Consider the following 25,787-nt stretch of genomic DNA (forward strand, 5'->3'; position numbering starts at 1 on the left):
AAAAAAAGGAAATGGAATACAAAATATATATAAAAGGAATGAAGACACAACTCTCCGTCCACCACAGATTTATCAAAGTATATTGCATAATTCTTATTCATAAACCGCATTATTGATAATGGGGAATTCTGAGCTACATCAGTTGTCACTAAACTGGAGCTCGACTTCAACTTCATATTTTCAAGAAAGTATGTCACCAGGATACCTTTGGGCCAAAGCTGTTGATTTCAACCTCAAATTGTTGACCATTTGCGTCACCTTCTCTTGGAATCATAGCAACACAATCGACATCTTCCAAACCACACTGCCTGATCTGATGTGAGAAAATTTTTATGAAATCATTTAGTACATATTCACTTACTGTGATTTCAATATAAAACTATACAAAATTTATCACTTTTTCAGATGCCAAATTTACAGATTTCCCCAACTTGTCCATGTTGAAAAGTCGCGCCCACCAACATATTGCATCAGGAATTGCATTCCAGGATAAATAGATGGTTTTGTTGCCAACCAAGAAAGTGGTTGTTATCAAGGGTATCCATCACTGACCATCTTGACTCCCATCACAAAAACTATGTTATAGGTTACTATTCGTCAGTTTTTCTTCAGTCTCCAAAGTTATGGATTAAAACTTCTTGATCCAAAAATTACATTTTACGAGGTGGGGAAATTCATTAACTCTCTCCTTCCCAGCCATTTTCAGGATTTTCCCCCAAACTTCACACCCAACTAACACAAAAATATATTTTTTATCACTCAAACACAATAGAGGTAAGTTATAGCTATAAATAATTTCTTTAGCAAAACATGCTCTAAACACACTGTTCAATTTCTTTAAATTTTATGATGTACAAGAGACATTTGAATAAGAAAAATGTTGGTTGTATCGTAACGAATGTAACGATTTTCCTATGGTTGGTAAAGAGAGGGTTAACTGATATAAAGATTTCCTCAAGAAAAGTCCATAATTATTCAGATTCAAAGACACTCTCTCCAAAGTAACCTGATTATTGACTCAAATGATTGCATTACGCACACCAAAAATTATGTCATGAAATTTGCAGACAACACAACAATTTTTGGACCCACAATCACTGAAAGGGGGGGGGGGGAGTCCAAAAACAATCTCGACTTCACCTGGGATCAATCTCATCCCTTTGCTTGTGAAGTGAGTGCTCTACCAACTGAGCTATCGGGACACCCGATAAAGCTATCGTTACCCCCGAAAAGGGCTACTGTGCAAGAAAGCTAATGAGATGTAAGTTAAAGATATATATATATATATATATATATAGTCCACTCCGGATAATCGTAACACCTATGGATCAGCGAAAATGTTGCGATTGTGAAGTTGCAATTAACCGAAGTTGAGTTTCCAGTCCACTATCGCAACATTTTACACATACATATGGTAAACTCAAACCAGTTGTTGTAAACATTGTTATTAGTCCACCACAAACTGAGCAATTTGATTGAAATAAAAACCATATGGCAGTCCTGTATATATTTTTTCAAGCAAAAGAAACTTTGATGGAAGTCGACATCTTTTCAGATTTGATCAACTTTCACTCTTTTGTTCTCAACATTTTTAAGAGTCAAAGAGATTATCCGTGATGAGAGACTATAGCTCTCACCAAATTCGTTGGTCACAAAGTACAGTTGTCAATCCCAAAACAAAGGATATCCCTTTACAACTGTCATTTTGTCTACCCATTGTAAAAACTATACCTAGCCCCCTTGTTACATCCTATTTAATGGCCACAGATGACATCACGAACCTATACTGTAAAGCCCCACCCTCTTTTGTCAATAATAGAGTGGTGACATACTAATGAAGTATTACATCCCGCTCACTCTCGTTATTGCAACCTGTTACGATTTCTTCCATGATGAAATTTAATCATGATATTTTGTTTGATTGATTTCTTGAATTTACCACTTTTTGAGGGCGAAAATTTGTTTCCATTAACCGAAGTTTGTTGCAATTAACCAGTGACTTTTATATAGAATTAATTCTGTTTCTTGGGAAATGTTGTGATTAACCGGCCGAATGTTGCGATTAACCGAGTTGCGTTTATCTGGAGTGAACTGTGTGTGTGCGCATGTATATATATATATATATATATATATTATGACAAATATAAATTATACTAAGTAAAATTTATCATCATTCCACAAATAAAATTATAATGAAATGTAAATCCATACCCCTTTGATGTAAATTCCTGGTGGTTGCTTGTTTGTGCCATTTGTAGACTCATCATACAGAATCAATTTCACATCCACTTCTGAATAAAACTCAGACTCCACAGCAGAATATTTTTCAAAACAATATGATGGGTAGCATTTCAACAAGAGCTTTACAAACTCTTCTTTGTAAAAGAACAATGTTTTATTTTGATCTTTTCGAGCTGCGAGTGAATCTCTGATGCCATCACGGTAACAATAATGGTCAACAATTCGAAGCAATTTGTTATTTGTCGTGATAATTACGTTGTAAATCTCTGAAGAAAATTTTGTGTGCCAATTTAATAAATCAAATTTCTTTATTTTTAGTCTTTTATCAATAACATCAGAATTTTTTAATCTCACTGATGATGTAAGTAAAAGGGCAAGCAAAACTAATTCTATTATAGTGTCTCGAGGCACCTCCTTCACCATTTCTTTACCCAATGCTCCTTTCAGAAAATCATCTAGAGCTTGTAAAACAAAGAATTCAGACAACAGTGTGTTTTCAACAAAAACTTTTGAAGACGGTGGCCGATGCCTGAGCCGAAATTTGTACACTTCTTTCTTATTTTGCTCTTTAAAAATATAATTGGGAGGCAGCCAGGCTGATTCATTATCTGTTTTTACCAAACCAAAGGCTGGAAATATGTCCATCAAAACGTCATCAACTGCATCACTAAGTATATGAGGGGCGCTCAGTTTTTCCAAACACAGCCACTTCATGTCCTCGCATGTCATCTCGGTATCCTGAAGTTGGACATGTATATCAGATATTTCACCATATATACCAGTCGGAAATAAAATCGTAATTTCTCTAGACGCCATGATAACTATTAATTCCAGTCCAAAGCCAAAGCAAAGCAATCCGAAAAACCAAATCTAAAAAATCACTTTTTCAGACCTTCAACTGGAACGAGATGTAAAAGATTGAACATTTCAAACTGCTTCAGATAAATAAGGTATCCCATTCAAAAACTGGATGACAGTTGTACGTAATTTTTATCCCTTTCCTTGGAATTCCAGAGAATATTCAACGATATTCAATGAAGATCGATTCACTGACTCCGAGGGAAAATGGAAGTGGAGAGAAAATTCTGAGATGAAATGCCAAACAAATTTTATTGTTTAAGCCATTTTTTTTTTTAAAGCAAGGCAGTTAATTATGTCAACAAGAAAGCGTTTTCCTTTGGATCTTTCTTTAAACTAAAATATTCGAGGCCTTGAAGTGATACAAAGGGGCTGGGACGACGTGCTGAGACTTATTTAGCCTATTTAACTTGCTAAAGGTGTTTTGTGAGGAATAGGTAATGTCATGCTTTAATTAGGTGAAATTTGTTTGAATCTTGACAAGCTAATATCGAAATACGTACATACTTATGAGTAAAAAAGTAATAAAGTAAAATGAGCAAACAAAATACCAAACACGGAACTTTCGGGCTCAAAATCCTTATGCAAGCAACAACAAAAACACAAGATCAAACATTAATACAATTAATACTTTAAAATACAGAGGGGGGAGGGCCAAAAAAAATAGACACGTCCTTTCTGTAAGATCTTGAAATGTATCACAGAAATGACGTGCTTATTTTTCTCTGCCACCAATCTGGGTTTTTAAGTAATGTATTCATATATTTTATTGGGGTGGGGGTGGGGGGGGGGGGGGGTTGCTGGCTAAAGAAGGGGTTTGAACCCAAAATGTTCTAGGTGTTTTGTTCTTTTTTGACGGTGTTATATTCATTTTTGTTTCATTGTTTTTACAGTCTATAGTTACTATATTGAAAAAATTGTTGAAAAAACGAAAGAACAGGTGTTTGGTGTAAAAAATAAAAACGACTTAAAGTGTGTGACGATCGGTAAAGATGATGTTGAGATAGTTGACTATTTTAAATATTTAGGAATAACCATTGATAGTTCCCTCAATTTCTCTCAACATATTAATATAATATCTAAGAAAGTTGCCCAAAGATTATACATCCTAAGGAAATTGAGAACATTTCAAGTAAGGAAGAAAACTATGTTATGAATTTATGACTCATTGATTAAAAGTGTAATTGTGTTTGGCTGCACCATATGGTTTGGAGGATGCCGACTTAAAGATAAATCAAAAATTTAAAAATCTATCAAAGAGGCATCAAAAATAATAAACCATCCTCTTGATGGAGTAGAAAGAATTCATGGAAAAGCAATAGAAAGGAAAGCATTCTCAATTACCAACAATAAAAAACATATTTTATACCATGAATTTAGTCTTTTACCATCTGGGAGAAGGTTTTGTCAGATTAAATGTAAAATTAACAAGTATAAATCAACGTTCGTTCCATCAGCAATAAAAATTTTGAATATTTCATATGGTACAGAAAAACCAAGGATTGATTCGTTGATTGAATAACTAATTTATTTATTTAATGTAAGATTAACTGACCAATTGATAATGATGATAATTTTTGGTGTCGAATTGCCACAATCGTAACAAATTGAAAACGAAATGAATATGTTTATGTTGTGTATATCGCACGTGTGAAAGAAAGAGAGGAAGAGAGAGAGAGAGAGAGAGAGAGAGAGAGAGAGAGAGAGAGAGAGAGAGAGAGAGAGAGAGAGAATAAGTAGGAGTGAAATATCTGTTCAATGTTACAGTTATCGTTTAACGTTATAACAAGTGTAACTAAATGACAAATTGCCATATTTATGGACAATAAAGATCTATTATTATTATATTATTATTATTATTATTATTATTATTATTATTATTATTATTATTATTATTATTATTATTATTATTATTATTATTATTATTATTATATTCTTCTTCTTCTTGAAAAAAAAATTTTAATGTTTAAAAACTTGAGCTTTTATATAGAACAATTTCCCTAAACGTGCTCAAAGCGCTTTACAAAGGGTCCCTGACCAACAGCAACACGTAACATGTAGAACGAGACATGAAGCCTGTGAGGCGATATTACATTTTTTTTCGACAGACAACGCTGTTGACGGCCATGTACTCTATCATTCATTATGAAATAATTCCTAAACGCGAAACAAATTCAGAAATTTATTAAATAAAGTGGACAGTCGACATCACCATTGTTAACTTAGTTCCTTTCCATGCTAATATTGATTTTTGAAAAGGCCAAAGTACTTAGAGTATTTTGTCTTTAAAAATGTAATACTGGCAAACCAATCCAATTGGGGCGGAAGCTCTCCATTTTCCTGGAGATCGTGCCTCCATGGGAAAATCCAAAAGTATTGGACGATAAATTGTCAATACCAAATACTCAATTTTTCTTTTTAAATCTTATTTTCTTATTCAATGTTTTTCTTTCTTTATTTTCTAGTTGTTTTCTTTTAACCATTTGTCATATCATTTTGACATAAATTAATTTGAATTATTTATTATATTTGAAAACTTTTACGACAAGATGGGGAAATTGAAACCATGTGTGTATGTAATTAGATAGTCGACTACTCAATTCACATTACAATGACATAAGCTATAAATAGTACATGTACCGTCACCGATGAAATGTGATCCATCGTCTCAAAACGGTATAGTGTCGGTGTGCACCGAGAAGGAAAAAGTGATTAAAAAGTTAAAGTAAACAGAAATGTTGCATTTTACTTATTTTACTTTGTGAAATTGTGTCATTTTGCTCAGTAAAGCATAACAACTTCATATCTCATATTGTTGACAATAAATTCAATTTTTAGCATTTAGACAAATCCGACATAAAATCCTTTTGAGGCTGAGGGTCACAGATGGGATTAAAAGAACCCTCAGAAATAAATGCCGGCATAAAAGGGAAATTAAATACGATTAAGTCTATAACACAAGCAGAAACGGAACCCGAAAAAGAAAGCTAAAGCAGAAGAAGAGTTCAGTCAGTGGCTAGAATTGCAATTAACCAGTAGATTTTTGACCAACCAAAACATGAAAATTGTGACACACCTTCACGGACAAGCACGGTTGGTTGTTTATAAGCAATACCGTGAATGAAATCGACCTCTCTACTGATTATTGTTATTGTTTTTATACCGCCAAATGGGTGACTAGTAGTAATCTCACATCCGTTGGAGGTGTACAAAAACGCATCGTTTTCTATTCATCTCCGTTGGAGATGTAAAAAAAAAAAAAAAAACGCACCGTTTTTATGCACCTCCGTTGGTGGTGCTGGTTGATTAACGAAAATGTTGCTGCTTGAAGCTCGAAGGAAAAAATAACGATAAATGTTGAATTGCACGCCTCAATTTAGTAGACGAAGACATACTGTAGATGTTTCTGATTTCCCCATTTATCAACAAAACACGACGAATAAGACACAAAGGACGAATGAGAGTGTGTAGTGTGAATGGCGAAGATAAGGTAAATAAACATAAACAATGATGGGACAAGAAGTTTTTTTTTTAAACATGATAAAAAGTTTTTGAAAAACAACAACAACAACAAAAAATTAAAATATTAAAAAAAATAATAATAATAATAATAATACAAAGACGCGGTAAACGAATACACTGATGATAATGATAAAATATTATTAAATGATAACAATCGACGTTTACATATAAATGCACGTCGATAATGCATTGAATGGTACCGATGTTGTTTTTCTAAAAAATATAATTATAGTCAATTTTTTTTATTAATGGCGCGTGTTTTTCTGGTTTTTCTCAGCTGTCCCTCTATCAAAAGTTGTAAAAATTTGTGTCAACCTCTGAATCAATTTGTCTTAACTGAATCTAGATTTTGGACCGTATTGATGCCATATTTAACAAGTTTTCTTCTTTAAGACCTTTAAAAACAACTTTAAAACAGCTGACATAAAATTATAGATTTCACACTGTAAAAAAATGAAAAAAGTTACGCACCACAAAGTATTAAAGTAGTATATAGAGAGCTGAATGACTAGAACCAGATTAAAAAGATGGATGTGGATGATTGGTGTGATCGTTTTTTTACCTGCTAATCGATATTTTTAGATCTATTATGTATTGATTTTAGTTTGATTAGGTATTTATAAGGACTCATTGTTATTATTTGTTATTGAATCTTTATTCAATTCCCATTTTGAGTTCGATTATATATCGAATGGTCAAATGCTTTATAATACGTCCGTTTCGTACACCTGAGTCTAATGACTCATAGTTATTGATTAAATGTACAATTATCTTATTGGATATTAGATTGTATTTGACCTAGTTTTCTGATACTAATGCTTATTGAAATCATTTGATTGGTTCGATATTTTTAGATCTATTATGTATTGATTTTAGTTTGATTATGTATTTATAAGGACTCATTGTTATTATTTGTTATTGAATGTTTATTCAATTCCCATTTTGAGTTCGATTATATATCGAATGGTCAAATGCTTTATAATACGTCCGTTTCGTACACCTGAGTCTAATGACTTATAGTTAATGATTAAATATAGAATATCCCTTTCTTAATTCCCAATGGGAAATGTGTCTTTAGTGTCTAGTCCAAATGAAGACTGACATAACCAAGGCATCAGCCGCAGCTCAGCGCCGTAAAAATGAGGTAAAACAAGGTAACTTGTTAAATACCACGCAGCGTAACGGGTAGTCGAACTTGAAACCTTTAAGGCAAAGACCACGCCGCTCGACCACGATATCGTATAAGGAGTGTTTATTCAATTCCCAGGTCTGACTCCTGGACTTAGAACTTTTTTTTTTTTTTTTTAAAGAGAATTATTATACACTTTCCCATGACAAATATCTACAAATCTCATTAGCTTTTGAGCGTGTTTCCACACCCACATCTGGAACACATTTACCCTCCCTGCTTGAGAGTTCACAGGCTTTATCGCCCTCTCGTGTTTATATTTAGATAAACCCGTTTTCAAACAACCTCGAAGATTAAATATCGTGAGAAACAGTCTTGGTATTCGTTTTCTTTCTTACAACTGCACCTGGTGGCTTATTTTACGTTAAAAGTCAAAACCCTACGTTCTGTCTGCTTTTTAAAATTATTATTGTTTTTTTTTTGTTTTTTTTTTTAGATGTTCTCTCGTTTAAATACTGGTTTGTAATACAGTTACATTATTATCACCAGTCTTCTGATCGATAGGATAAAAGTGCGCTACCTAACCTCTAGAAGGGAACATCAATTGGTAGAGCTCTCGCTTTACACACAAAAGGAGTGGGTTCGAGTTTGTTTGTTTTTGTTTTGTTTTTTTTTATTCCCCTATCAATACAACACAATGATAAGGTAGCTAGGTCTGTTGGACCAAGCTGAAAGTACTTTTCGATAGTCCAGCGTCCTATCCAAAGAGTGACAAGCAATTTATTACGTGTTTTTTTTTTTTAACGATATAGAAATCCTCTCTCTCTCTCTCTCTCTCTCTCTCTCTCTCCCTCTCTCTCTCTCTCTCCCTCTCTCTCTCTCTCTCTCTCTCTCTCTTCTCCTCTCTCTCTCTTCTCTCTCTCTCTCTCCTCTCTCTCTCTCCTCTCTCTCTCTCTCTTCCTCCTCTCTCTCTCTCTCTCTCTTCCCCTCTCTCTCTCTCTCTCTCTCTCTCTCTCTCTCTCTCTCTCTTTCTCCCTCTCTCTCTCTCCATCTATCTATCTGTCTATCTCTATTATACATAGAGTTGACGCTAACCCAGTTTCTGTACTGTTTATCGAACATAATCCGAATCCTCTTTCAGACTCGTTACTAGTTAACACCATACTTTCAGACACGTCCTAAATATACCTCTTTCATTCAGAACCTGAATTTGAACCTTATCCCCTTTGGTTTCTCGTTCTCGTCTATATAATTTTTTTTTTCCAGGCGTCCGGTAATTTCGGTTAGAGGAAAATTAACTTATATTTTATATTCGTGAGAAAACAGCACTTAAACCTGATATTCTAGGTCAGAAGCTTCTTAAGCACTTTATAATAAACATCTGTGCTATCGTTTTACTTTTCTCACGCCCTTTACAGCTGTAAAATTCATTACGATGGCGCCGTAATTCATTACGATGGCACCGTTCTGTCGTTGAAAAGTTCAAACATATGTTTACATTTCATATTCCGCGTAAAAAAATAAAAACACTTTAAAAACCAAACGTAACCAATCACTTCAAAACGGTGTTAAGCTTGGATTAACCTTTTGTGTATAATTGAATTTTGAACCTGTTATCAAATTTGAGTTAAAATAAATGCTTTTGTTGAGGAAAGAGAGTTTTGAAAGTTAAATTTCAAAATAATAAACTTTCCTAATTTTGACTCTTTTGACGTTAAACTCAATTTTCTTAATCTTGTTCATTCCGATCTAATACCGTTTTGAGATGACGGGTCATAAAGTCTTAACCTTGCTCTGGGTATTTTCCCATCGTTTGATATAACTATTCCCGCGCTTATGGAGTTAGCGTTTTTTTTGGCCACGCCTACAACGTCAGCATTTTTTTGCCCAGTCTTGTAAAGTCAGCATTCTTTTACCCTATAAATTCAGCTCTGCTGTTCGTTTTTTTCCATTCCACTGCAGCGAGCTTGCCTTTTCCGTTAAAGAAATACAAGTTCGAAGTGATTTCTTCTATTTTTTGTGTGTTTGAGTTTTAATTAACTTAGATTTATTTTCTATTTCAATTTTCTTCACGATGGAGCCTGTACCGATAGGAAATAGAAATATTCACATAAGTGTAGGTGAGTTTAACGGTATCCCGAAGATACACATACGTTATTACGGGAGTAACGACGACGGAAAACTTCTACCATCGAAAAAAGGCATTGCCTTAAATAGAGACGAGTGGAAAGCATTACTAAAATTGTCGAGAACGATATATTAGCAAACCAAGACGAAAATGAAGAGGACAGCGACGAACCATCGAAAAAGAAACTGAAACCTAAGAAAAGAAACAAGAACATGTAAATTGTCATTATCATCATCATCGTTATCGTCATCAACGTTTGTTATTAAAGTTAGGCATTATTGTTCTGAGGAATACTTCTATCGTCCGATAAGTTTATAGCTTTGAACATAGAAAGAATTGAAAACTTTGTTAAAATTATCAAAGAAAATATACGACATATTGACCAAGGAAGAATAAAAAAAGACAGCGATGAATCGGCAACTAAAAAAAAAAAGAAAACAACAAGAAAACATGAAGAAATAGTCCTCGTCATTACCATTATTATCGTCATCAACGGTAGTCTGACTGTTTTATTTTAGGATGTGTAACACTTTCAAAAAGTTTTACTTTTTTAACAATCTGTGATATGTGTTTGTTTTTTGTTTTTCTTCTCCTTTAGAAGAACTTTAATATGGAAAACTTCATTCAATTTTCTAAAAACCACTTAATGAAGCATATATACGCTATTGATATTTCAAACTGCGAAGGATGTCGCATTTTCGCACCCAATCAAATGGCGCATGATTGTTTGATGCTACCCCCTGAAGATAAGATTGTGCGATTTTTCGAAGAAGCATTTGACAATACAAAAGAAACTGTTACGACTAAACTTAAACCAGTGTTACAGGCATTACTGCTCGAAGATGTTGTAGGCACAGAGGAAGCCGTTCGTCTAGTGTGCTTAAACAACGACCCTGAACCCTCATCGATCGACGGAGAAAATCGTGAGTTAAATGATAAATAGCATTATTATTCAAATGAAAAGACATCGCCTTTAAAGATTACATTTGTGTCTTTTATATATAAAATATTTTAGTTTAATTATTATTTTAGTATTTTTACCTCTTTAAAAAAAAAAACAAAAAAAAAAAACAAAAAAAAAAACAAACAAACAAACAAAAACAAAAACAAACAAACAAACAAACAAACAAAAAACAACTTCTTTTTGTCTTTTATTTATTTAATTTTTTTTTTATTATAGTAGTATGCTTGTTTTCTTGTTGTTTTTTTTTTTTGTTTTTTTTGTTGTGTATTTTTAGGTAATTGTGATAAATATTCAATATTTAGTTCAATAGTTATATATAGAACTCTCTTAATACATTTGAGTTATAATAGGATTGATTTTAATATTATTATTGAAATGTTTAAATGTTTGTATCCAAATTTATCTAATTACCCTATATGTCTCTTCATAACGCTACATATTTCGACTAAATAAGTCGTATCTTGTTTCAGAATTTGAGGACACTCAACAACCATCATCAAAAGCTACCGAAGTCATTGAAATCCTATCGGACAGCGATACAATTGAAATCTCGGATACAGAAGATCAATAAATCCCCAAATGATAAAAGGAGTGAGCTGACCCATCAATAGTAAGTAGCAATCTTCTCTTATTTCTCTGTAATAATTACTTGTATATATACATGATGACCAAAATCAAAAATTGATGTATTTTAATATTTTATTTATAATTTTTTTTTGGATCTATCTTAAACTATCTTTGATTTTTCTTTTTGTTTAATTCATTCACATTCATTCATTCATTCATTCATTTCATTCATTCATTCATTCATTCATTCATTCATTTTTTTTTGTAAATGTATGTATTTATTTATTTGTTTATTTATTTATTTACTTTTACAAATTGTACTATATGTCTTTACTTGTAAGATAAACAGTTCTAGTTTTAAACTAAACCATATGTTATTTTCAGAACCGGAAGAAACCCATCGACTATACAAACGAAACCGGAGCCTCCCCTACAGTGGTATATTGACAGCGTGTAAAAAACAAGGACAAGTCAAAATCTGAATGAAGAATTTTTCAAGACTCTTAAACAGATCGTCTAGTGATTAACAGTGAGATAATATTTTTTCTATAGTTATTTTTTTTTATTTATTAGTTGTTAGATATGTCTTTCATTTAACTTTAAAAATTTGTATTTTTTATTCTTTTTTTTTTTATTTTTTTTTTTTAGCATTTTCCTCCCGTTCTTTTTTAAAAAACAAAAACAGAAAAATTGTTATTTGATTATAGTAGAATTGTATATTTATAGTTAAGTTACCAAGCATGTACATCTGTGAAAGTTGTGGCATTAGTTTTAAATTATTACATAATTTAATTCGTCATAAACAGAAACATAACAATTCTATAGTACATACTTGTTCGAAATGTCAAAAGAACTTCTCTAGGAAAGATAGTTTACAAAACCATCAAAATAACGTAAAGTGCAGTTCACCAGAAGAAAAATTGAAAGAAAAGCAGTTTAAAGAACAAAATAAAATACAAGAGAACGAACAGAAGTTAAGAAAACAAGAGCTTAAAAAACAGCAAAGAATTTTTAAGAAACAACAGCGTAGAGATAAACAAAAACAAAATCGTCAACAACGACGTGAACAACAGCAACAACAACGTGAACAACAAAAACAAGAACAAAAAGGAAATAAAATACAAAAACAGAAACAAAATTCGTCAAGTTTATTGTCTACGAGTTATGTAGAACAAACCGAAGAAAATGAAACTGTATTGCGGTTATTAGAAGAACATCGTGAATCTATTAAGACACATTTTTTAGAAGGGATCTTTCAGTCCGTGTACACAATAGAATGGGGCTCTCCCTATATCCTTCAACAACTAAAGGAAATTTTCAACAGGCAAAGCGTTAGATTCAAAATCAATTTTAGTCATTCTTTTCTTTTGCAAAATCAAGAAAATTCGGAATATCGTTTTTTCCACGCGTCTATTAATAATAACAGAGCCTTAGAAATTCCCAGACTTATTAGTAATTGGAAAGATTTTGAGGAATTTATTGAAAATTTTAGTAATAATGATCATTTGGAATTTGCCCTCAGCATAGACCAGATAGTCGTTGCAGGGTTCAGGCTATTTTATCGACCACGTTTTATATCAATAAGATGAAAGAGTTTCCTATTGGTTGTTGTAATGTTAACATTCCCGATTCTGTTAAAAATAACAAATACATATATACTCTACAGTACAATTATAACAGGACCAATGATTTTTTCAGCGATAATTTATGCTTCTTCAGATGCTTATCTTTGGCTCGAGGAAAACGGGTAAATGACTTAGACGACTACACTCTCTCCTTGTTTAGCTTGTATACATCAACATTTCCAACAACATATCCGGGTATAAGTATAGGAGAACTAGACAAAATTGAGAAGTTATTTGAAATAAATGTCATTGTTTACAAGTATGATACGGATCATGTTCCCAACCGATATGTAGTCTTTAGGAGAAGTGCAAACTCTTTTTCTAATACGATGTACGTTTTACTTGTCAATAATCATTTTTGTTATATTAGGGACCTCGAAAGGGCTATTAAGATATTTGGTTGTTCTCACTGTAGTAAACTCTGGACAAAACATTCGAATTTGTTACGACATGAGAAAGACTGTAAAGGGGATGCAACTAAATCTAGGTACCCGGGTGGAATTTTTCAACTTCTTCCAACAGATTTAGAGAAATTAGCAGATGCTGGAATTTCTATTGATCCCGATTACGTGTATCCTTTTAGGTGTACATTCGATATTGAGTCTTATTTTAATAAAGATAACTTACCCGAACCGAAAGCTCAAGCAAACCGAACAGTGTATCACGCCAGACACTTACCCATGTCTATAGCAATCGCTTCAAATATTCCAGGTTATGAACAACCCGTATGTTACATATCCGAAGGTGATCCTCAAAAGTTAGTAAATCGTATGGTAGACTACTTAGAAGAAATTAGCATTCACGCTTTCACTATTCTCAGTGAAACAACATTCAAAAACACATACGAGCAAATAGGTGATAATCAGAAATTGAAAGCTGTTTTAGATAAATATCTACTTCAAATGGTTGTAATAGGTTTCAATTCTAAAATGTATGATTTAAACGTTCTTAAAACTTACCTTGTGAAGAAACTAATGAAAACAGAAGATTTCAAAGTAGTAAAGAAAAACAACAGTTTTCTTTGCATTTCGAACGATAAGCTAAAATTTTTAGACGTTTGTAATTATCTGGCCCCCGGATTCAGTTACTCAAATTTTCTTCAAGCCTATAATGTAACCGAACAGAAATCTTTTTTTCCTTATGAGTACTTTGACAGTCTAGAAAAATTAAAGGAAACGTCACTCCCACCTATATCAGCATTTTTCAGCTCGTTAAAAAATTGCACCATCTCTCAAGAAGACTACGCTTACTGTGAGAAAGTATGGGAGGAACAGGGAATGAGTACAATGAAAGACTTTTTAGTTTTCTACAATATTCGTGACGTAGCACCAATGTTAACGGCTATTGAACGCATGACGCAATTCTATCAAGAGCTAGGTTTAGACATTTTCAAACAAGCGATATCGATCCCAGGGGTTACGTTAAGATACCTGTTTAAGACCATTCCTAGAAATGTAATATTTTCATTATTCAACGAAAAGCATAAACATCTTCATCAGCTTTTAAAGTCCAACATCGTTGGTGGACCGTCGATTATTTTCACACGTTTCGTAGAAAAAGGTAGTACATTGATCAGGGGAGATAAACCCGTGCAATCTTTAAAAGTTATGACGCTAATTCCTTGTACTTATACTGCCTTCAGCAAGATAAGCCTAGTGGTTTATTTGTCCGACGACGTAAAAGTAATGAGTTTAAATCTGAGAAAACAGACAAGTTTGGACAGGCAGCGTTCGAATGGCTCGAATGGATGAGTCATATACAAAGGGTGCCTATTCGTCATAAATTCAATGGAAGGGAAAAAAATCTAGGTCATGAAAAACAGGTCAAGGTCGATGGGTATGATGAGACGAATCAAATTGCTTACGAATTTCAAGGTTGCTTCTATCATTCTCATTCCTGTATTCAGGAAAAGACCATGATATGTAATGAAACATTTGAACAAAGAAAACAAAAAACAGCGCAGAAGAATGCGTATATTAGAGATATTTTGGGAATTACTCTGATAGAAATCTATGAATGCGAATGGAAAAAAATGAAAAAAGACCCTAGAATATCTGCCTTTTTACGGAAATTACGCCCGCTTAATAATAACTGTTTTAAGAAAGGGACCCGCATCACAAAAGAATCGATACTGTCCGCGGTTGATAGAGACAAAATTTTTGGTTTTGTTCAGTGCACTATCAGGGTCCCGAAAGACCTTTATTCTTATTACGCAGACATGCCACCCATCTTTAAAAATACCCTCGTTGCAAGAGAAGATATAGGTGAAACCATGTGTCAATACGCCGTGAAAAATAACCTATTAAGACAACCTCGACGAACTCTGATTAGTAGTTACCATGCCGAAAGCATATTGCTGACCACACCATTGCTCAAATGGTATCTCAATCACGGTCTTATTGTAGATGATATTCAAGAAGTGATTGAATATATGCCAAGTGCATGCTTTTCAAATTTTGTGCAAAAGGTTTCAGACGCTAGACGTGAAGGCGATCGTAATCCTGAAAATAGCATCTTAGCCGAAACCATGAAATTAATGGGTAACTCGGCTTATGGTAAGACTCTCGAGGCGCTTGATAAACACACGACAGTTTTATACGCCGAAGATGAAAATGTTGTATCAAAAACCATTAATAGCCCTTATTTCAGAAAAATGACTCCGTTGACATCGACTTTACATGAAATAGAATCCGCAAAACGTACCGTTCTTTGGACGCTCCCCATTCAAATTGGATCATTTGTGTACTCGTACGCAAAACTTAGAATGCTACAGTTTCAATACAATTTCATAGACAGATTTATTCCAAGGGCAGATTATCAACTTTTTGAAATGGATACCGATAGCTTATACGTTGCATTTTCCGACTGTAATATTCAAAGCCTCTTAAAACCGAACTTGATTGATGAATTTTACAAACAGTATCATACGTGGTTTCCGAGTATTGCTTGTCCTGAACACATTCGAGAGCTAGTTGAAAAACAAAGCAACTTTTCACCATATCCTTGTTGTCGCGTACAGCAAAAATATGACAGACGGACACCGGGTCTCTTCAAGCTAGAATTTGAAGGAGACGGGGGTGTGGCTCTTTGTTCGAAGACCTATATTTGTTTCGGAGAAGGGAAGTCTAAAACGAGCTGTAAGGGTTTATCAAAGCGATTGAATGAACTCACAAAAGAAAAGTACCTCAAGGTTTTGCAAACGCAAAAGAGTGGTGTGGGAGAAAATAAGGGTTTTCGTGTACTAGACTCGGACGTATACACATACACACAACAGAGAGCTAGTCTATCCTACTTTTATATAAAGAGAAAGGTTTGTTCAGACGGAATCAGTACAGAGCCTCTTCTGGTGTAACAACCATGGACCCGCGTTTAAAACATCCTTTTACATGTCTCATCGCCGGTCCTTCTGGGAGTGGTAAAACTGTATGGGTCACAAAATTTATTGAGCATTTAAATCAGATGATGAGCCCGCAACCTGAAGAAATTATATGGTGTTATGGAGAGTGGCAGAGAACTTTTGAAGCGTTACAAGGGATAACTTTTATAGAAGGGATACCAAAATCTTCCTTTTGGGATGGAACCCAACACCGTCTTGTGATACTCGATGACTTAATGGCCGAAACTGATGACAGCGTAACTAAACTATTTACAAAAAAATCGCATCACAATAACATTTCAGTGTTTTATCTTGTACAAAATCTTTTCTCAAAAAATAAAGAACATCGCACTATCAGCTTGAATGCTCATTATCTCGTAATTTTTAAAAATCCACGTGACCGTTCGCAGATCGTTCAGCTGGCAAAACAACTGTATCCCGGAAAGACAAATTTTTTACTAGACGCATTTAAGGACGCAACAGACGTACCTCACGGTTATTTGGTGATCGATCTTCGACAGGATACACCTGACCATCTTCGTGTAAGAACAGGCGTTTTTTCTCCTGAAAAACAAGTTGTTTATATCCAAAAGTAATGTCTGCGCGTGTAAAACGTAACGTTTCAATGTTGAAACTTCTTGGAGAGGCTAAACCCAGAGTAGCAAAAGCAGTTTTAAATGGAGCGTCACCAGATCTAATCAATACGTTATGCGAATGTGCACTGAATATATTATGCGGTAATCTTCCGCTCAGTCCAGTACAAAAGAAGCGTTTGATCAGACACAAGAGAAGTTTAAGACTTTTATCAAAAAAGGCTCTTCACCATCTCGACAAAAGAAGCTTTTACAAAAAGGTGGTCTATTAGGTGCCCTTCTTCAACCTGTCTTGGCTACTTTAGGTGGAATACTAGCGGGTGGTTTATGAGATGGAGCATGCCAAGAAAATGGTATTGGTGGACCAACGTCTCTTGGACTCAATCCACACCCGAAGAGAATCACCGATAACCGAACCGTCCACAGAAAAGCTTTGGGATCTTGATCAGCAGATGAAAGATATTCTAACGCGAAAAGATATGAACTCAATCGAAAAAGCAGAGTTGTATCAACAAGTGCTGTGGAAATTCTTAAAGCGGAAAGATGAACGATCACATCAGATGATAACTAAGACCAATCCTCAATCAATAAGAACACATGACCCAACAGAACACGACACTTTAACAAAAGATATTATTGAGAGCGTACCTATTTCGTTGAGAAAGAAAGCGGAGAGATTATTGGATTATCTCAAAAGACACACAGAGCTTGAATGGAACCCGAGAGGGGAGATTAAATATCGAGGTAATATCATCCCAAATTCAAACGTTCTTGATCTAGTCAATGACGCACTCCGCAAAAGAAAGTCTGTCAACCCTGAAGGATGGGAATATTTTGCTCGTGCTCTGCAGGAATCCAACGTCCCACGTGATCTCATCGGTCATGCTGACAGGTGGGCGTATATTAGACAACGTCCGTCGAGGAATTTAGAAACTGTTAAACCGGAGAGAACATCTGCCTGGGTCTCATTCAAATGAAAGGAGATAAAACACTACGCGCTCGCTATTACAATCCTAATCAACCGGGATCTTATGGCGGTATTAAACCGTTAAAGACTGCTACGAAACTTTAAAAAACTGTCGTCAGCTCTTGGCTTTCTCATCAAGACGCATACACCCTTCATAAACCCGTTCGTTACAAATTTCCGCGTCGACGGATTATTGTAGGTGGAATAGACCATCAATGGCAGGCTGATCTCATTGATGTTCAACAATTGAAATCGTACAATGACGCGTACAGATACATTTTGACGTGTATCGATGTCTTCAGCAAGTTTGCGTGGGCTGTTCCTATAAAAGACAAAACGGGAGAAACGTTAAAAGATGCTTTCAGGACTATTTTAGAGTCTGGTCGAAGAACAATCCGGCTCCAAACCGACAAAGGCTCCGAATTTGTCAATAAAAGCTTTCAGCAATTTCTGAAGCGGAATGGGATTGATTTCTTTACTACTGAGAACGAGGATATTAAAGCTGCGGTAGTTGAACGATTCAATAGGACTCTCAAAGAAAAACTGTGGCGTGTGTTTACTCGTCAGAACTCTCCTCGATTCAAAGACGTATTACCCAAAGTAGTGAAAAGTTATAATCATTCTTATCATAGGAGTATCAAGTTACGCCCTGTTGACGTAACAGAGAAAAATCAAGGGGACGTATGGAACACATTGTATTTGGATGATCGACCTAAAAAGAAAACTAGTGCAAAACTTTTGATCGGCGATCGTGTGAGAATAAGTAAAAGTAGGCGACTGTTTAAAAAGGGCTACCTACCCTCTTGGACCGAAGAGTTATTTACAGTGACAAAATCCATTTCAACAACACCTAGATCCTACCAAATTACAGACGATCAGAACGAATGCGTGTGCGGAAGCTTCTATAAACAAGAACTGCAAAAAGTTGGTGCAAAAGAAATCTACAGAATTGAGACCGTCTTGGATAAGCGTAAAAGCGGACAAGAACTTTTGGTGAAGTGGGTCGGTTACGATTCATCATTTAACTCTTGGATACCAAAGTCTTATCTTCGTGTTTACAATTAATTATCATCCTTGTTGTTTTTTGTTTTTGGTCTTGTTTTTTTTTCCTGTTTTTTTGTTTTTTGTTTTGTTTTTTGTTTTGTTTTTTGTTTTGTTTTGTTTTTTAATTTTCAAATGGAAGGATCCGAAAGTGAAAGTAATAATTCCAACAGAAATTCATCTTATTGGTCTATGTTTGGGAAACGAGTCCCTAGAGGGGAGATCGTGTTCTTGTGTCAAATGATGATTGTGTCGATTGTTGTGTCTGTATCATTATATAACTTGACGCGTGACGGAGAAACAGACAGACTATGGGTAGCGCTTCTAAGTAGTTGTCTCGGTTACGTTCTTCCAAATCCAACACTGAATAAACGAGTTTAATCATGTCTTATTTAGTCTTACCTTCTAATAGCAGCATGAGCTATTTTCCGAATAATTCTCCAGGGCATTATTTTACAAAACTACCCAGAGTGTTAGATTTATCGACAGAATACGAAGTCGGTTTATCAGAAATATTATTCAGTAACACGTATAACAACATCCTTGAGAATGAAGCATTTTTCGAGTTTAGAGTTACTAACGACAGCGAACAAGATACCGTACTCATCCCATCGGGTTTATACGAGTCACCGGATGAACTGGTTAAAACGATGATGACTCATATAAGAAGGAAAATAAAAAAGAAGCACGAGGGTTTCATCAAATTTTATTACGACCGTGCAACTCGCAGAGTAATGATAAGGCTATATAAGGAAGGAACTTTTTTGCACTTGAGTTCGACATTGAGCAATCTCTTGAATATTCCAAATCATTATTTATACGGTCCAACGTCTGTGTCGAGTGAAAGGCCATTACATCTAAACGTCGGATTCGAAGCAGTATACGTATATTGCAACCTCGTTCAACCTAGAATAGTTGGGGATAGCGTCGTACCTCTTTTGAGATGCGTACCGAGCGGAAATAGAAGCAAAGACATAGTTCATCATATTTTTGAGAAACCTAACTATGTTCCTCTCAGACTATTTAATTTTGACACGGTTGAAATCCTTTTAACCAACGACAAAGGCGAACCTTTGACATTTGCTTCAGGGAAGTCTATCGTGATACTTCATTTTCGAAAGAAGAGATTCGATTCGTAAACAGTTGTCATGACAAAAGGGATCGTGTTCAAATCCAATCAAAAAGGTTACGATGATTATTACTGTACTCAAGCAGGACGTGGTCTACCCGTGTTTGTTGGTGGAAGACATCAAAGAGGTCGAGGGCTTGGGAGTATCTTTGGTGGTATTGCAAGATCTCTGTTTCCCATCTTGAAATCGGGCGCTAAAACATTATTAAAAGAAGGTGCAAAAACCGGTGCCCAAATAGCATCTGACGTCATTTCCGGTCAGAATGTTAAAACAGCTTTAAAACGACGCGCGGGGGAGAGTGGGAAAAGATTACTCAACAGAGCCGTGGGTGGTTTAACTTCAACTTCATCGCCGCCGCCACCGCCGCCACCCGGACGTGTGACTCGGCATATAAAACGACGACGACCTACTCAGACACGACAAAAGACCAGGAAGAGACGTAGGAAGAACGTAGCTCAAGACATTTTTGGTTGATTATCATGGCTTTGTTACATCCCTATTCCGCAGAGAGTGTACACAGCGGACTCGATCTGTTCTCATTACCCGTCACCCAGACTGCTGTTCAGGATGGTTTGTTTGTGGAATACCATCCGATCTCTACTTTGTCGATCAGCGGGGGGACGTCAGACTACTTGGATTTGCATAACACATTTATGCACGTACGCGTTAAAGTAATAAAGGCGGATGGAACTAATTTAGACGCCGATAGCAATGTTGCCCCTGTTAACACCTGGTTTCATGCCTTGTTTTCACAAGTGGATATGACTTTGAACGATGTTCTGGTGACGTCAAGTGAGAACGTTTATCCTTTTAGGAGTTTTGTAGAAACAATGTTGAATTATGATCAAGGTGCGAAAAGGAGTCACCTGACAATGGAATTTTTTCACGAGGACACCCCGGGTAAACTAGAAATAACGGATAGTACAAATGCTGGCTTCGATGCACGGAAAGAGCTGGTGAAAGAGAGTAAAGAAGTGGATATGATGGGAAAACTACATTTAGATTTCATGCATCAAGAACGGTATCTAATTAATGGAGTTGATGTAAAGTTGAGGCTTATCCCGTCTAAAGATGCTTTCCATCTCATGACCGATGCTGAGGGGTTTAAGAGTGTAATTACACACGCCTCGTTGTATGTTAGGAAGATTAAATTAAACCCAGCCGTGGCCCTGTCACACGAGAAAGCACTTCACATCGGCAATTGTAAATACCCCATGAAACGCGTTGTCCATAAAACCTTTTCTATTCCAAAAGGAAATTTAAGTGCAATGCAAGATAATTTGTTTTTATCGCAAACCCCGACTAAGATCGTACTGGGTCTAATCGAAAGCACTAGCTTTAATGGAAATTACAAAAAGAATCCTTTTAATTTCCAGCACTTTGATCTGTCCTATCTAGCCCTGTACTTGAACGGAAAACAGATACCGTCCAAAGCACTAACTCCGAATTTCAGTAGTAAACAATATGTCAGAGCTTATCACAGTCTTATGCTAGCAGCTGGACTGGTTAACAACGATGCCGGAAATGGAATAGATTATAATGCTTACTCTCAGGGTTGTAGTCTTTTTGGTTTTGATCTGTCACCATCGCTATTAGACGGGAACCAGTTTGAACTGGTAAAAAGCGAGTCGCTTAGACTAGAACTTAAATTCTCGACCCCACTAGCTGATCCGATCATTGTGTTCTGTTACAGCGAATTAGATAGTGTAATAGAAATTGATCGCACTCGTCAGGTGATCACTGACTTTTCATCATGAACAACGTAGAAATCGAAACGATGTTAAACGGACACGTTAGGGCGAGACGAATTTTTCGAGGTGTTTATCCTAAAGATAGACTTCCGAACAACCCGAATTCTCGTCAACCCGCTGCGTACATTATTAACACGGAGTCGAGTTCTGGTCCCGGAAAACATTGGGTATCTGTGTATTTTAACGGGATGGGAAAGGCAGAATATATGGATAGTTTTGGGTTCCCGCCTTCTGCGTATCCGACAATTCAAAGATTTGTGGAAAACAATAGTCGAAGCTGTAAACACAACCCGCGTATTATTCAGGGTATAACCAGTTCCACATGTGGTTTGTACGTTATATATTTCGTGTTGAAGAAAAGTAAAGGTGAAAGTTTGTCAAAACTTTTATCTATTTTTAATCCCTATCATTTTCGTATGAACGATTTAAAAGTGGCAAGAGCTGTTACTCATTTATCCCGAGGCACCTTGGTTGGGTAATCTTAATTGGAATGTTTGTTGTTTAAAATAAAATAAAAATAAATAAGATTCCTTATGATAAAATTTATTTCGTGTACACGAAACAAGACATAATTCTATTTACTTTATACCTTAATATATGATTTTTAAAATGAAGAAAATGATGATGATGATGATGATGATGATGATAATGATGATGATTATGATGATTATAATACAATTGATAAGCATTAACCGTTTGCTTTTGATTGATTGATCGCTTATTAAATTAAGACTTGCTTTAAATTGTTTAATTACAAATATTTTGTTGTTGATGATGATTATGACGATGATGAAAATGATGTTTATGATATATATGTAACATTGCTATCCATTAATCATTTATATAAAAAAATGTTTAATGATTGAGTGTGTGAATGATCATTTTATAAGATGTGTATGGTGTATGAAAGTGTTGTTTATATTGTTTTTTTTTTATTGTTTTTTTTCTTTCGTTTGTTTCTATGATCTTTTGTTTTATCATATTTTTATAATTCTATTATTATTATTATTATTATTATTATTATTATTATTATTATTATTATTATTATTATTATTATTATTATTATTATTATTATTATTATTACATTTCTATTTAGATCGTAATCTTATTTGGTCAAGTTTTGTTGTTTTTGCTTTTTGTTTTTTATTAATATTTATAGAAAATTATAATGATGATTTAAAAGCTTGATATGTGAATGTGTGAATGACCTGAGATCATTATTGTATAAGGTGTAACTGGTGTGTGAAAGTACATTGCTTTCGATGTTGTGAAAAAATAAAACAAAATGAATTTTATTCACCAACACATGGTTTTATGTCTTTTTTTCTGTGTCTGTTATGGTTTTTTTGTAAAAGAAGATTTTAATTTTATTATATGGGAACTACTTTTGTTTCAGTTTCGAAATGTTCACATTAAATTTCAAAGAAAAATTAGCATCAAAAAAGAATCCTTCGAAACTGTAACAAATTGTTGGGTAATATAATTATAAAAGAGTAAAAAATACAAGATGAAAAGATATAGCTTCTTTTATTCAAAACATAAAAAATGATTGGAATCATCAATATGATCATTAACTCAAAAGATAATTGAGTTGTTCGATTACACACCAAATCACAAAGTAAAACATCATGGGGAAAAGTACTCGATTCGTCCAACGATTGACGGGCGAAATCTCCTGTATCATAGAGGGCCACCCACCGTTTGTTTTAATCCAGCTGCTGAGTTTTTTTGTCCACATATGAACCCACAAATAAAGCAAAGTTTTCTCTATCCGAGTGAATACGGAGTACACGCTTAATGTAACATAAAAAAAACAATGATTCTACCCCAGCTGATCTGAGAGAATAATTCGTCTGCGACGATATACAATTGTTCTCTGGTTTCTATCAACGGACAGGTCGATAGATGTTCGTGAATATACTTATCATATCCTGCAATTGCTTTCTGATAACGATCATCTATCTGTTGATCGAGAAGCAAATCTTTCACAAAAAGTTCCATTTCAGTATCAGTCAAGACAAAAGTACACGAAGTAAAACACACATGAGACGCATTATCCAATACCTTTCTGGTATAATCTGACGAGGCATCGCTAACCAACCACCGTGTGATTCGAGCCAATGATTAAGTTTTTTCTCAAGATGAAGACTAACGATCTGAGAAAAATTTTCCCTGTCTGGATGACGTAAAGCTACTCTTCTAGCGTAAGCAATTAGAATCACTACCCTATACCAGTTGATATGCTGCTGAAACAATGTATCAATCACCGAGCAAAAACCCAATGGGTTATCCAATACTGGTTGTTGAAAGAGTGATTGATGACAAAGATGAAAACATTGATCTATCACGGTTTTAACACAATCGAACATTTCATCTGGTTCTACATTGAGAATTAATGCTTTCACAAGACCGCTCATTTTACGATGACACTGTCCCGACAAAAATATATTTCAAAGAACCAATCAAACGGACGAAACTATGACAATATGATATCCAATCAAGATTGGAGAATTTGAAAGAACCAATCAAAATGATTTAGACTACCGGCTGCTCTGAATGACCTTGACCTATTTTTTTTTTGCCGCGCTGCTGTGCGGCTGACGCCTGAGCTATTTGCCCTTTGACCTTTGAGGGAATCAATGGACTTTTAATTGATTAAATTAATAAGTCATTAGACTCAGGAGCAAGAAACCAATTTAAAAGAACAACGCGACTCAGCGTTATAGTCCTTGGACTGTACTGCGTGACCTCAATTTGCGCTGCGGCGCTGCGGCGCGGGTGAACCAGTCGGAACCTAATAACACCGGGATAGGATCCTTTTAGCCATTCAATCAGCTGTATAGCCCTATTATTACGCAATTAACCATTCGATACATAATCGATGACAAATCGAACACTCAATAAACACACGCGCTCATCTTACTGATCAAAACAAACAATGCGTATTAACAGTTAACAAATAAGAAGAAGAAAAAAAAAACGTCCAAAGTATCAATCAAACGGAATGAGAACTAAACATTGGTATAAGAGATGATGACAACCAATCGGATACTAGATATTTGAACTTGTAGGTTTGAAAGAACCAATCAAATGATTTCAATAAGCATTAGTATCAGAAAACTAGGTCAAATACAATCTAATATCCAATAAGATAATTGTATATTTAATCAATAACTATGAGTCATTAGACTCAGGTGTACGAAACGGACGTATTATAAAGCATTTGACCATTCGATATATAATCGAACTCAAAATGGGAATTGAATAAACATTCAATAACAAATAATAACAATGAGTCCTTATAAATACATAATCAAACTAAAATCAATACATAATAGATCTAAAAATATCGATTAGCAGGTAAAAAACGATCACACCAATCATCCACATCCATCTTTTAAATCTGGTTCTAGTCATTCAGCTCACTATACACTACTTATTAATGAATTCATCGTATTTCCAAAAATTCTTGTGCTGACGTAGTGATTATTTGTTCACGTCATACTTCTCTCCAAATAATAACAATTCACTTTAAGTGTTATAATCATACCACTTATGTAGTTTGTATTCAATTTTGAATTTATTATATATGGCATGTTATCTACATAATGTCGGAATTACCAAAGACTGATATGAAATCTCTCGCTTTAAATCATTTGAAATAGTGATTGTATACTCAATATTGTCAAATTAACAAACACTGTTTATATAACTTTGACAAATTTTTGTCTATGCATTACCGTTTCACGGGGCCTTTAAAGGTTTTAAAAACATATTAGACTCTTAAACAACACGATACGGTACGGAATCTCTATCGGTTCCACTCTCATAAAGCTGCTAAAAGAAGTTTTCTTGTATCTATCGATAAGTCACTAAAGAGGACGGCAATGGTTTT

General features: G+C 34.7%; 4 protein-coding genes across 4 annotated transcripts in view; 3 read left to right on the forward strand and 1 right to left on the reverse strand.

Moving 5' to 3' along the window:
* LOC144967463 (tyrosine-protein kinase JAK2-like) overlaps positions 1–3,345 on the reverse strand; it is a 40,968-nt gene extending 37,623 nt beyond the window's left edge. The window contains exons 1-2 of the mRNA XM_078904740.1: positions 2,212–3,345; positions 206–313 (exon numbers count right to left, since the gene is read on the reverse strand). Coding sequence (XP_078760866.1) covers positions 206–313; positions 2,212–3,057 — 954 coding nt within the window. The 5' untranslated portion in view covers positions 3,058–3,345. The remainder of the gene's footprint in view (positions 1–205; positions 314–2,211) is intronic.
* A 7,003-nt stretch (positions 3,346–10,348) lies between these two features.
* LOC144969508 (uncharacterized) lies at positions 10,349–11,422 on the forward strand. The gene is made up of 2 exons (XM_078908639.1): positions 10,349–10,801; positions 11,313–11,422. Exons 1-2 carry the CDS (start codon positions 10,489–10,491, stop codon positions 11,411–11,413), a joined length of 414 nt encoding a protein of 137 aa, XP_078764765.1. The 5' UTR covers positions 10,349–10,488; the 3' UTR covers positions 11,414–11,422.
* Positions 11,423–12,994: 1,572 nt separating this feature from the next.
* On the forward strand, positions 12,995–16,386 carry LOC144969185 (uncharacterized). Its single transcript, XM_078908297.1, has 2 exons — positions 12,995–14,293; positions 14,677–16,386. Exons 1-2 carry the CDS (start codon positions 12,995–12,997, stop codon positions 16,384–16,386), a joined length of 3,009 nt encoding a protein of 1,002 aa, XP_078764423.1.
* A 4,234-nt stretch (positions 16,387–20,620) lies between these two features.
* LOC144969186 (uncharacterized protein F54H12.2-like) lies at positions 20,621–21,898 on the forward strand. The gene has a single exon (XM_078908298.1). It carries the CDS (start codon positions 20,621–20,623, stop codon positions 21,896–21,898), a length of 1,278 nt encoding a protein of 425 aa, XP_078764424.1.
* Positions 21,899–25,787: the final 3,889 nt, after the last annotated feature.

Source organism: Berghia stephanieae, chromosome 3, assembly GCF_034508935.2.
Source record: "Berghia stephanieae isolate SIO BIC M18660-M18661 chromosome 3, UCSD_Bste_1.3, whole genome shotgun sequence".
NCBI classification, from domain to species: domain Eukaryota; kingdom Metazoa; phylum Mollusca; class Gastropoda; order Nudibranchia; family Aeolidiidae; genus Berghia; species Berghia stephanieae.